This window comes from Rhinoderma darwinii, chromosome 1 (assembly GCF_050947455.1).
Source record: "Rhinoderma darwinii isolate aRhiDar2 chromosome 1, aRhiDar2.hap1, whole genome shotgun sequence".
In the NCBI taxonomy this organism is placed as follows: domain Eukaryota; kingdom Metazoa; phylum Chordata; class Amphibia; order Anura; family Rhinodermatidae; genus Rhinoderma; species Rhinoderma darwinii.
This window is the reverse complement of record NC_134687.1, coordinates 320,747,452-320,761,156: the sequence shown is the minus strand read 5'-3', so window position 1 is coordinate 320,761,156 and position 13,705 is coordinate 320,747,452. Positions and strand designations below refer to the sequence as shown.

General features: G+C 43.0%; 1 protein-coding gene across 2 annotated transcripts in view; it reads left to right on the top strand.

The window, feature by feature from the left end:
* HSDL2 (hydroxysteroid dehydrogenase like 2) overlaps positions 1-13,705 on the top strand; it is a 43,891-nt gene that overhangs the window by 18,982 nt on the left and 11,204 nt on the right. For both annotated transcript variants that reach the window (XM_075825597.1, XM_075825596.1), the window contains exons 6-7: positions 12,876-12,979; positions 13,428-13,526. In XM_075825597.1, coding sequence (XP_075681712.1) covers positions 12,876-12,979; positions 13,428-13,526 — 203 coding nt within the window. The remainder of the gene's footprint in view (positions 1-12,875; positions 12,980-13,427; positions 13,527-13,705) is intronic.

The window sequence follows — 13,705 nt, the reverse complement described above, 5'->3', positions numbered from 1 at the left end:
GTAGGCTACCGCCTATCTTTCTTTTTCCCTCTGCATTTGGACGATACCCACTTGTCACTTCAACTGCTATGCGTAGCTCACATGCTACGATTTTAATCAAGACAAAATAAAACTTGGGAACAGATTCCCGTTTTAACAGACATCGCATCACAGCGCTGGATCCAACCCCCTTGTTCCTGAAGTATTTCTAGCGTGTGCCGACACGAGGATCCGTGTGCTGACTTTCTTGTGACAAGGTGAGCTGAAGGATTTTTTTCTGCATTTTTTCTGTTACCAGCTTTTATCTGATAAAAAAAGGTGCCATTTGAGCTGTGTTTGTGGTTTTTAGTTTGTTTGTTTTGTAATTGCCTACTAAAATTTGGTTGCTGTATAGTACGCGTTGAAATTTCTATAAAATCTGCATGGTGTTTTTCGATCTCCGACAGGGATTTCACACCATCCTCTCTTTTAACTAAACTATGCGGGGGGGAGAAATTGAGTTAATTAACCCCAGCATAACCTTCTGCGCCTGCCAAACAATACATCTTTTTGAAGGTGTTAAATACAGTTCACAAACAAGCAGTGTTCTTCTTAAGGAAGAAAAAGGCTTTTTATATGCATTTTATCATCTCCTTTCGGTGTCTTTGTGTGAGGAGCGTCATTAGAAAACACAATGCGGAGCGCTTTGACACATTTATTAAAATGATAATGCACTGAAGTGTCTTTACAGTGTTTCATACGTCGCTGCTTTTGCCAGCTGGAGGAACAAGGCTATATAAATAATCATAATAACCATAGCGTGTTGTGTGCAGAATTTTAAAATTGGCCTAGATCAAATGTGCTGGAGTGCTGCTATTTAATTAAATGGATTTGATCAACTATTCAAGGCGAAGTGTATTTAGCATTATTTAGTATCACAATCAGGATCAGAACAAAAGAAAATGTACATAAAATGCCCTTTAGATAACGTGAACACAAAAGATGAATTCCTTTTTATAGATGTGCTATTTAATATATTCATATGAAACTGTGCTGATCAAATCCCAGCATCTTAAGGGATGCTTTCCATTACAAATCTCAAATACAATACTCTGAGAATGGCTAGGAGCCACCAGGTCATGCGCCCTACATTATTTATTGCAGCAAATTACATGACACGTTATGCAGGTCTGAATAGTAATGCTTTAGGAACATAAATTAAGATTATGGTCTGTTAACAGCAGGGTATGACAAATAATAAAAATAATAGCCTGAAAGCACATTACCCATTCAGAATATCCAGATTACTCCTTTAGCTTGTATTGATGCACAGTAGAATTCTATAACCGAAGTAGTTTGTCATGTAGTAGTTCAGAGCGCACAAAACCAGGGTGGGTGCACGAATAGGGTCCCAACCCAATCTTATAGCAAAGAAGTATTCGGCACCCAAGTTAGTTATTTTTGAACATCTTGAATTTTATTTCATCAATAGTTGATGCCAGAGGTTTAGTGCGACGTTTCGGTAGTAGTTTAGACCTTCATCAGGCCCTATCTTGGTCCTCCTGGTGTCTGGTGCATCCACTCGTTGGCGCTACGTCTTTCAAAGGCGGCTGACAGCTGTATTTGGCGCTCAGCTGTCTTTAGCTCTAAACCTCTGGCATCAACTATTGATGAAATAAAATTCAAGATTTTAAAAAATCACTAACTTGTGTGCCGAATACTTCTTTGCGCTAAGTAGTTTGTGGTTATACCTATACTATCATAGGAGGTACACAAATCTAGTAACTAGAAGCATAAGGTATATCACAGATTTACTAGTCATTTTACTTCTTCACATAAAGGTCTTTTGTTTTAGCCACACAATTCTTCTGGAAGCCATGTGCGGATTGCAGTATTTTTATGGCTGTGATTTATCTACTTGACATTTGCCCCACTCACAGGCAATATGCTGAAGGAATGCTAGACTGAAAGCATGGGCATTGGGAGGGGAGGTTTCATTCTGACTAATGTACTCGTTTTATACTGAACTTTTGGTCCAGAGACTGGATTTACATGTAAAGATTATAATAAGATGGATATGTTGATCTCACACTGTTTTAATCCTTTAGTATTCAACATTTTCTACATTTGGTTTATGTGGGATAAAGAGCTGTAAAATAAGAGATCTATGATTTTGTAAAGATGCAATGTAAAAACTTTTTGTTTTTCAGCGTTACAAAATGTTACCTGAAGTGCTCCATGAGATTGGGAGCGCCGGTGCGCATGCTCGCCAGCGCTCCATTAATTTCTATGGGACTTCTGGGACCGGTGTCTCCAGAGCTCCATAGAAATGAATGGAGATCTGGTCGAGCATTTTAATTCTAATGGAGCACTTCGGGGGACATTTGGTCGTCCGTTCTCATCGCTAGGGGGCCCAGCGGTCGGACTGCCAGCGATCTCGCACATCCTGTGAATAAGGGGATACATGTGTTTATGGGAAAACTGCTTTAATATAAATAAGGTAGTAAAAATGAGTAAAGAGTTTTCATTCTATTACCCAGTATCCTGTCTATAAAGATCATAAGCGACAAAACCACATGAAAAAACGAAATACTTGTAAATCCGTATTACAGATTGCTTATAATACTGATGGGCTGTCTTCTAGTGAGGAAATTTAATTGCATAACGTAGCCCCTTTGAAAAACGGATGCAATATAGATCACATACAAATAATACACAGATATATCCATATTTTAAACTCTCCATAGACTTCAATGAGCATTTTCCAGATGCAAAATGGATAAAAGCAGTTCACACTTTGCTTATGAAATATTTTATACACCCATGTGAATAGTCCCATAGAGTAGCTCCTTTTATAACGCACAAAAAAACCTGATATAAAGCTAATGAAAAATACACTTGTGTATAAGCGGCCTTAGGCTAGTTTCACACCGCTGCAAAAGGTCAAATTTTAGGGTCTGTATTTTTGCTGAAACACCCAAACTCCTCATGTTATCATTAGCTATTAAGTTAGATCACCATAGGGTTTAAAGTGGAGCTAAACGTTTGACAAACTTCTGACATGTTATAGTGACATGTCAGAAGTTTGTATTGGTGGGGGTCCGAGCACTGAGACCCCTGCCAATCTCTAGAACGAAGCAGCTGAAGTGCTCGTGTGAGCGCTCAGCCGCTTCGCATCCGTTCGTTTTTTTCCGGAAAGCCGATGTATCTGAGTACAGGCTCATAGACTTTCTATTGAGTCCGTACACGATACATTTATTTCTGGAAATAGCCGAACAGACACGAAGCGGCTGAGCGCTCACACGAGACCTTCAGCTGCTTCGTTCTAGAGATTGGTGGGGGTCTCAGTGCTCGGACCCCCACCAATACAAACTTCTGACATGTCACTATAACATGTCAGAAGTTTGTCAAACGTTTAGCTACACTTTAACCCCTTCAAGACACGGCCAATTTTGGCCTTGAGGACAGAGCAATTTTTTTAGATTTCCCTCTTTGCATCCCGACGCTCATAATGCTTTTATTTTTTGTACGACGTAGTTGTATGAGACTTTGTTTGATGCGGGACGAGTTGTACTTTATGTAGGTACCATTTTTTGGTACAAATACATTATTGTTTAATTTCTATAAATTTTTATTTTGGCGAAAATGTAGAAAAAAAGCAGTTCCGCAGCAGTTTTATTTTTTTACACCATACACCGGTCATCATAAATAATGTTATACATTTGTTGTTTAGGGTGTTACGGTCGGGGCGATGCCAAATATGTCTATATAATTTCATGTTTTGGGACTTATATTTTAAAAAGTTTATTTATTATAAAAAATGTGTGTTTCTGTCCATTTTTTTTTACTTTTTATTTATTTATCATTATTTTATTTTTTTTACATTCATTTAACTTTTTTTTTTAATCCCATAAAGGGATTTATCATTTTTATTTTGTAACTGTAATGTACTGGCATAGATCTATATGCCAGTACATTAGCCTGTGTACTGATTGCACACAGGCAGTTGTTAGGGCATACCTCAGTATGCCCTAACAACAGGAAATATGTTCAGACAGCCCTGGGGTCCTTCAATGGACCCCGGGCTGTCTGGCCATATGAGTTGTGGTCTTTGATCGCGTCCACAGTTATCTTCTGTGAGGCAATCAAAGTGCAGTCCCCTCTCCTTGAATGCCGCGATCAGCTTTCATCGCGGCGTTCAAAGGGTTAACGGTGGGGAGAAGAGGTTTCTCTCCTCTCTGCTGTCAGAGCGGGGCCGTGGCTGTGTATTACAGCCGTTGCCCCGCTCTCGATCACGCGCAGAGACGGCTGTCACACAGGACGAGAATGCTCGTCCTAATGCGCCAAGTACCCGCCTCTCAGGACGAGAATTCTCGTCCTGTGGCAGCAACCAGTTAATGATGATGTGAGTTCGGTTCTACTGAACCATAGAACCACGGAGACAGAACCTAAAATGTGTCTGTATTATAGCCATTTGAAAACAACCTACCGGTAATAGTTGGCTTATAAAAACCTTCGCTACATAAACCTCAATGTGGGGACAAATTAAAGACTTTCAATAACACTTTCTGGAGTTAAAGCGGATCTGTCACATTTATGCTGCCCTTTTTGATTACTAGAAACTATGGCGCATTAAATTAGTATTTAGTAGTTATACTTGCAGTGCTGCAAGCTTGTGTTCAAGTACATTTACACTTCCCCCGCCCTCCTGCTGCTGATTGACACTTGGCTTCCTATGCACAGTAAGAGTAAGGCCACACGGTGCGGTCACGGTGCGTTTATGTTGCGTTTTTAAACTGCAGCAAATAATTTTTCAATAGAAGTCAATGGTGAGATGTTTGTTATGGACAGACTGCTGCTATTATATTACAATGTGTGTTTTGTGCAGTTAACTGCATCTTCACAATGTCCGACTGCATGCATTTAATGACCGCGCTGCCAAAGTTGTTGCTGAGCTGCTTGCATTTTTTGCTAACAGTTCTGCAATGCCTTGTAATGAACTATATACAGGAAGCACCTAACAAACTTCAACACGGGTTAAAACTAGGTCCATCAATTATTTTCTTTAAAAACGCAACAGAACTGCAGCATTACAGTTGACTGCATGCGGTTTTCAAACGCAGCAAAACCGCGTCAACGACGCACCGTGTGGCCTTACCCTAATAGAAAAAAAAAAGTGTCAATCAGTGGCTGGAGGGTGGGTGTATGCAGCAGCATGAATATATGAAAATAATTGGACTAAAGGCTGCAGCACGGACCGCACTCCGCAAGTATAACTACTAAATACTCAATCTACTGATTAATGTGTGATAGATCCACTTTAAAGGGATAGTATTTCCAGAATCCACAATTCTCTATCCACAGGATAGGTGCTAATTGTCTGATAGCTGGGGGGCCCCACCGACAGGAACCTCACCAATCACGAGAATAGTTCCTTCTCACTGCACCCTCACAGTAAGGAGGAGCTTGAATGGAGCGGTGGTCGAGCATGCGCCTGCCACTCCATTCACTCGGTTGTTTCACTCGTTCTCATAGACTTTGAATGGAGTGGCAGTGCGCATGATCAATTGCCACTCAGTTTATTGTTCTCACTTTGGCTGAGCAGTGAGGAGGTATAGGGGGTCTGGGACCCCTTTTTTATGATCGGTGTGTGTCCCATTGATCAGACAATTATGACCAATCCTGTGGATTGCTGATAAATGTCAATTCTAGAAATACCCCTTTAACCCCTTAACGCACCTTGACGTGCACTGACTTCAACGTGCAGAGGGAGAAGTATGGAGCGCGCTCCATACCCAGTGGGTGTCGGCTGTGTTTTACAGCCGATACCAAGGACTAATGGCTAGGAACGCCGATCGCGCTGTTCCTGGCCTTTTAACCCCTCAATTGCTGCGGTCAATCATGACCGCAGCATCTGAGGCATTCTAGAGAGGGGGGGCGCCTCCGACAGCTCATCGGTGGCCCCATAGCGCGATTGAGGGTCACCAATGGTTGTCATGGCAGCCCAGGGGCCTAGGAGGACTAATAGAATGTGTAAAAAAGATTTAGTAGTGAGATTTTGATTTTTGTAAAAAAAAAAAAAAAAACATTTAAAGGGAATGTGTCACAAATGAAAAAAAAATTTTTAAGTAAGTTATTTCTTTTTATTATATTTTTTACATTTTTTGCTGCATGTTTTTTTCTTCCACATAGTGGGAACTATTAAAAATGAAATAATAATTTGACATTTTGGCCACAAGACGGATCACTTCCCAGAATTACAGCAAGGTGAATACGGTAAAGCAAGCTGACTCACAGCTGCTGTAAATGTGGGAGGGAATCTCACCCCCCCCCTCCCTATTTTTGGCTACAAGCCAGGAAAAGGTGTCTTCAAATTGCTAAGCATTGTCCGGCTCCCATTTTTGGAGTGATTGTACAATGCAGCTTGTAGATGCTATAGGACACACCAAAAGGCTACGGGTGTGTTCACACGCTTACTAAAAAAAACTTCTGAAAATAAAGAGCTGTTTGCAGCCGTTTTTTATTCAAACTTGCGTTTTTCGCAGCATTTTTTACAGCCGGTATTGGAGCTGTTTTTCTATAGTCAATGAAAAACGGCTCAAGAATTGACATGCACTTCTTTTCCGCGGGCATCTTTTTACGTGCCGTTTTTGCCCTGTTGGAACAGAACGCCGCATTTCCCATTGGAATCAATGGGCAGATGTTTGTAGGCGTTCTGCTTCCGATTTTTCAGCCGTTTTTCGAAATGTTTACGGCCCGAGAAACGGCTGCACGCGTGCACATATTTTAAGGGCTTATTCAGAAGAACGTGATATTCACGCGCCTCGCACGGACCTATATTAGTCTATGGGGCCGTGCAGACAGTCCGTGATTTTTACGCAGGGTGAGTCCGCTGCGTAAAACTCACGACATGTCCGTTCTTTGTGTGTATTTCGCAAATCACGCACCCATTGAAGTTAATGGGTGCGTGAAAATCACGCGCACCACACGGAAACAATTCCGTGGGACGCGCGTGATTCGCGCAACAGCAGTGAAAAGTTTGAATGAAAACAGAAAATCACCACGTGCTTTTCTGTTTACAAACATACAAATGGAGTGTCATAATGATGGCGGCTGCGCGAAAATCACGCAGCCACGCATCATATGGTGATGACACACGGAGCTGTTAAGTGCCTTTTGCGCACACAAAACGCCGTGTTTTTTGCGTGCGCAAAACGCACACGCTCATGTGAATCCGGCCTAAGAATGATGAAAGTGCAGTGAATGGCTTTTCAATTGACAGGTTCACACGGCGTGTAATTGACGTAGTATTTTGGTGCATTTTACGTGCACAAAACCGCATTAAAAAAAACACTTGATTACCAATTATATAAATGAAAAGCGTAAAGTGCGCTTTTAGTACATACAACTCGCTTTTATACACACACGTGTTTTTAAAATACTCGTTGTGTAAATAAAGGAGTGTCGAGTCAATTCCTTTGCACGTAAAACACTCAAATGTTCCCATAGTAAATCCTAATAAGGAGTCCTAATTATGTGCCAAAAAGCACACACAAAATGCGTCAAAAAACACGCAAGTTGGCGCAGTTGCATGTTTGGAGGGATTTGTGTGTGTGTGGGGGGGGGTGTGCTCGCCGCTGATTCTTCCAAACCGCTGATAAGCGGCTATGAAGGATCAGCAGCGCCCATGCATACTCCGCTGCACAAAAATAGGACACAGCTCTTCTGCACACACTACACACACACAGCTCTCCAGCGCTCTGCTACACACACAGCGCTCTGCTACACACACAGCGCTCTGCTACACACACATCTCTCTGCTACACACACATCGCTCTGCTACACACACAGCACTCTGCTACACACACACACACACACACACCGTGCTGCTACACACACGTACAGCTCTTCTATATACACACACACCGCCAAACACACACACACACACATTTACAGCAGGTGTGCGGGGGGGGGGGCGGCTGCGAGAAAGAGAGAGACAGACAGAGGCACACACACACACACCTTACCTGCAGTGCGGCCGGACTTCATAATGGCGCCGGCTTTCCCCCTGCAAACCAGCTTCTATGCTGGGTCGCTCTGAACTGCACCTGCGCAGTACAGAGTGCGATAGCAGAATCAGAGGATACAATGAACGAGAGCCGTTCATTGTGTCCTATGCACTGTAGCTGCCGTATTCCATCTGTGTATGTGTTAAGAGACACATACAAAGATTAAATAAAACATGGCAGCCCCCAGTAATGTTAATAAAAAAAAAAAACATTTTGTGTGAAAAACTAAAGTCAATATAATTTATTAAATAAAAACACATAAATTAATTAAAAAAAACATCACACTGTGCCTTTAATGTAAAAAATAAAAAAACAAAATTGGTATCGCTGTATCAGTAAAAGTCCGAACTCTTACAATATACCATTATTTAATGCGCACTGTAAATGCAGTAAAAAGAAAAAATATAAACCGCCAGAATCGCTGTTTTTTTTGTCAACTTAGCGGTGAAAACAAAATTTACTAAAAAGTGATCAAAAAGTGAAAATGATACGTTACCTTTATTCTGCCGGTCAGTACGATCACGGTGATACCAAATGTATATAGTTTTATTTATGTTTTAGTACCTTTTAAAAAAAAAAAAAAAACTAATAATTAAAAGTTTGAAAGAAACAAATTTTTTATTTTTTTTAAAATTCTGTGTACAGAGATGTGTTTGGTGTCTTTTTTTGTACGTGGAAAGATGTCGTTTTTATTAATACCATTTTGGAGAATCTCGGGCATTTTGATCAACCACCCAAAAAAAATGAATAAAAAGTGAAGTGGCAAAAAAACTGCCGTTTGGCTATTTTGACCTTTTTTCCCGCTACAGCGTTCACCGTATTGGATAAATATTTTTCGATTTTTATAGTTCAGGCATTTTCGTGCTTGGGATGTATGTTTGTTTATTTATTTTTATATGTGATCTAGGGAAAGGGGGGTGATTTTAATTTTGTAAAAAATTTTTTTCATTTTTTTTACTTTTATTCAGCTCCCCCCCCCAGGGGTCTTGAACTAACAATCTTCCTCTAGCAGTGCTGGGAGCGTTCACAAGGCTTCCAGCTGCTAGAGGAATACACCGGTTCCTGCAATCTCGCTGCAATGGAGTCGGTGACTAGCCCCAAAGTGGAAGGGGCAGTAAAAACCCCTCAAATGCCGGTGGTCACATCTGACACCGGCATCTGAGGGGTTAAATGCTTGCGATCAGAATTATTTTCTGATCGCAAACATTGCCGCTGGGTCCCTGCTGTGCAACAAAGCAGAGACCCGGCGGCTATGGCTCTGTGCTATATTTAAATACCCTTTCCCGACGTAAATCACCAGTGGAGTGACTGGAAAGGGTTAAAGGATCTCCTCCTGGATCCAATTCTGGTTTGGCTTAAAAAATGCATGCAAAATCTGCAGCAAATCTGCAATGTGTGAACAAGCCCTTATGGTGAAATCCGGTGGAACAACTGGTCCTATAGAGTGCTTGGCCTGCAGATCACTTTTTTAATCCCGTGTTTCGTGCATCCACCTGATAAGCGTGGTCTGGGATGTGACTTTCATTTCTTGAGTTCATTAGCATTAGGCGGGATTCACACGACAGGCTTTCCCGGCCGAGTGCCGGCCGTTCATAAATCGGCCGGCACCCGGCTGCATTAGGAATAATAGACCCCTAATGGGGCTATTCACACGACCGATTTTTTGACGGCCGGGAAAACCGGCCGTCAAAAAATAGGACATGCTCTATTTTCGGCCGGGTGCCCTGCCGCCCGGCTCCCATAGAAGTCTATGGGGCCGGGTAATACCCGGCCATCACCGGAATGTGTCCCGAGTGATGGCCGGGTCTACCGTCGCTTGCGCACTCTCAGAGTGCAGAGTGCATGTGAGGAGGAGGAGGAGGAGGGTCTTTTATTGCTCGCTGTAGGAGTCGGAATCCCCAATCCCCGGCCGGGGATTGGGGATTCCGCTACAGGAGAAGTGCGTGACTACACTGTCCAGATATGGACACAGCGAAGTCACGCACTTCTGCAGCGGAATCCCCAACTCTATGGCCGGGGATGCCGCTACAGGAGAAGTGCATGACTACACTGTCCATATATGGACACAGCGAAGTCACGCACTTCTGCAGCGGAATCCCCAACTCTATGGCCGGGAATGCCGGTACAGGCGAAGTGAGTGACTACACTGTCCATATATGGACACAGCGAAGTCACGCACTTCTGCAGCGGAATCCCCGACTCTATGGCCGGGGATGCCGCTACAGGAGAAGTGAGTGACTACACTGTCCATATATGGACACAGCGAAGTCACGCACTTCTGCAGCGGAATCCCCGACTCTATGGCCGGGGATGCCGCTACAGGAGAAGTGCATGACTACACTGTCCATATATGGACACAGCAAAGTCACGTACTTCTGCAGCGGAATCCCCGACTCTATGGCCGGGGATTCCGCTACAGGAGAAGTGAGTGACTACACTGTCCATATATGGACACAGCAAAGTCACGTACTTCTGCAGCGGAATCCCCGACTCTATGGCCGGGGATTCCGCTACAGGAGAAGTGAGTGACTACACTGTCCATATATGGACACAGTGACGTCACTCACTTCTGAAGCGAATTCCCGACCTGTGGCAGGGAATTCCTCTTCAGGAGAAGTCAATGACTACACTGTCCATATATGGACATTGAAGTCAGTGACTTCTCCTGGAAGGGGGGGGGATGGGTGCAACCTACAGGGGGCTGTGTGGGATCACCTACAGGGGACTTGGTGGCATCACCTACAGGGGGCAGGGTGGCATCACCTACAGGGGGCAGGGTGGCATCACCTACAGGGGGCAGGGTGGAATCACCTACAGGGGGCAGGGTGGCATCACCTACAGGGGGCCGCGTGGGTGGCATCACCTACAGGGGGCAGGGTGGGTGGCATCACCTACAGGGGGCAGGGTAAGTGGCATCACCTACAGGGGGCAGGGTGGGTGGCATCGCCTACAGGGGGCTGGTGGGTGGCATCGCCTACAGGGGGCTGGGTGGCATCACCTACAGGGGGCTGGGTGGCATTACCTACAGGGGGCTGGGTGGCATCACCTACAGGGGGCTGGGTGGCATTACCTACAGGGGGCTGGGTGGCATCACCTACAGGGGGCTGGGTGGCATCACCTGCAGGGGGCTGGGTGGCATTACCTGCAGGGGGCTGGGTGGCATTACCTGCAGGGGGCTGGGTGGCATTACCTGCAGGGGGCTGGGTGGCATTACCTGCAGGGGGCTGGGTGGCATTACCTACCAGGGAGGCTGTGGCATTATCTACAAAGGGCTGTGTGTGGCAACAAATTTAAATGAAATTCATCCGATTTTAAAACGGACAGGGAAAAAAATGGATGCAAATCGGCCGGTAAAAACGGCAACTCGGCCCGGAACGGAATCGGAACGGATGCAAATCGGATGCAAACCAGCCGGGAAAAACGGCCGACACTCGGACCCTGTCGTGTGAATGAGGCCTTAGTTATTTGATGTTTTGTTTGTCCTTTTAGAAACGCTTTGTTGTGAATTTATTCAATCTTTTAGCAGATAAGAATTACTTTAGTTTTGCATAATAGAGCATGCTCCTATACTTTGTCTATACACAATTATCTTCATTCGTACAACAATGGCATGACTGAGATCTAATATTGTACACATCTGCGTTTCAATTACTTTCTTTAAGATGTCATATTGGAATAACATTTTCAGAGACACATTGACCCTGTGCAGTTTAAACAAGGAATATGCCTTTCCTTTCATACATGCACTGTACTAGAAAAAAATGGCACGCTGCATGTAAAAGTGGTTAAGAATTGGTAATCCAGATCACCCTCCATATTGTGCAGTCTGTTTACACCTGTTGCAGATGGGCTCTCTGCAATTAAAGGGGTCTACAGTATAGTCAAGTGGTCTTATAAATGTAGAATTGATGACATTTCATATTGCAGAAGTGCAATAGTTTTTACAATTTGCGGAAAAAAAAAATAAGAACACACCTAGTGCTCAATCTTACTAATATATACTGGGGTACTTTTATAAGTGGGTAACAACTGTAAAACTGAAATAGAAGCTTAAAGGGGTTATGCCAGAAATACGATTCGTCGCCAGAGAGCCCCACCCAGCGGTCACATGCTACATGCATGTAAACAAGCACCGGGACTGCCGCCAGAGCGACAGCGCTGGATCACCGGGGGCAAGGATTGTTTTATTTATTTCCTTTGCAGCCCCTAAGAAAAATTTCACTTCATGGATAACCCCTTTAAAGCTTCCCTTTACAGTTGTCCTCCCTATCCTAAAGAAGTATAAATCTTTCCTTTTATGCTTTTCTTTTGCTAAAGATCCACAAAAAAAAAAGTGAAAATTGCACTGTGTGCACATAACCTTATACTTTTGGAAAATGAATCCGTTAGATTGGATATCCATTGGTTCAAAAGCCTGTTTTTCCGGATATAAGCGGTACCAGAACTGGTTAACAGCTGATTTAATCCCCCCTACATAGAAAGAATATGCCTGTTCAGCAAAGCCAAACAGGCATATTTATGGGGGAGGGAGGAACATGGCTGTTGGCTGAACTATCTTTTGTGTATAGTTGGCTGAAAACAAAGCTGAATATCATACAGAATTTTGCCTGACAAAATTGGGAAACTGTTAAGCTTGTCTCATTTATAACATAGCCCTACAACAATTTATTAAAGGTCTAACATTGAGGGCATAGCCGCACCGATCGTGAGACTGAAAAGGCTCTGTAGCATTGTCATCTTATAGGGGGGCAGGGCTTCGGTGCTACTGCAATAAACCAATGTTATATCTATGTGGATTCTCTCTGTAGTGCCTGGTATTCTCATTTTCAGGTGTCATTTGTTTTTCAGATCAAAAGTCTGCATCCCTCACTTAAAAAAAAGCAAAGTAGCACATATCCTCAATCTCAGTCCTCCACTGAACCTGAACCCCGTCTGGTTCAAAAATCACTGCGGTAAGTTCTAACTGGACAATGTTGTAGCATCCTATTAATACGACACATTTATGCGATTCCTCCTTGGCTTTCCATGGGGTTTTAGAATTGGCCGTTTATAAAAATCATTATTAGTTAAATTAATACATGGGTTTACCTTCAAAAATGGCGGCGTAAGTATGGTAATGTGAGTGCTCATCTTTAGGGTTGTAATGATTGTGTGTCAGCGATCGAAGAGGTTTAGCTAGTGGGGTTTTTAAAAAAAATAAAAAAAATTGTTTCATTCATATGCAGCTTTACAGCGTAATGTACATCGTCTCAGAGAAACCAAGAAATGAGTCATTAACCTGATGGATATACCTAGAACAATAGCTTTATTAGATTCTGAGAACAAGACTCCCTCAGTGCTCTATATGTCTACTTATATAACATCAGTCTCACAATATCAAGTGCTGTTTTTGTGTTTCAGCTTATACTATTGCAAAGTATGGAATGTCAATGTGTGTTCTTGGGATGTCCGAGGAATTTAAAGGAGAAATTGCCATTAATGCTTTGTGGCCAAAAACAGGTGACGTGTACGATCAGACTAGTAAAAACTGCCGCCGATTCTTTGCTCCGTTCATCATACTTGGTTAAACATAGATCTATGTTTTTTTTATAATTCTGTTCAGTTTCTGTCTTGCGAATCAACAGATCTGCTCTATGTAATAAAGAGTCAATCGTTCTTACTATTATTACACCGATTTG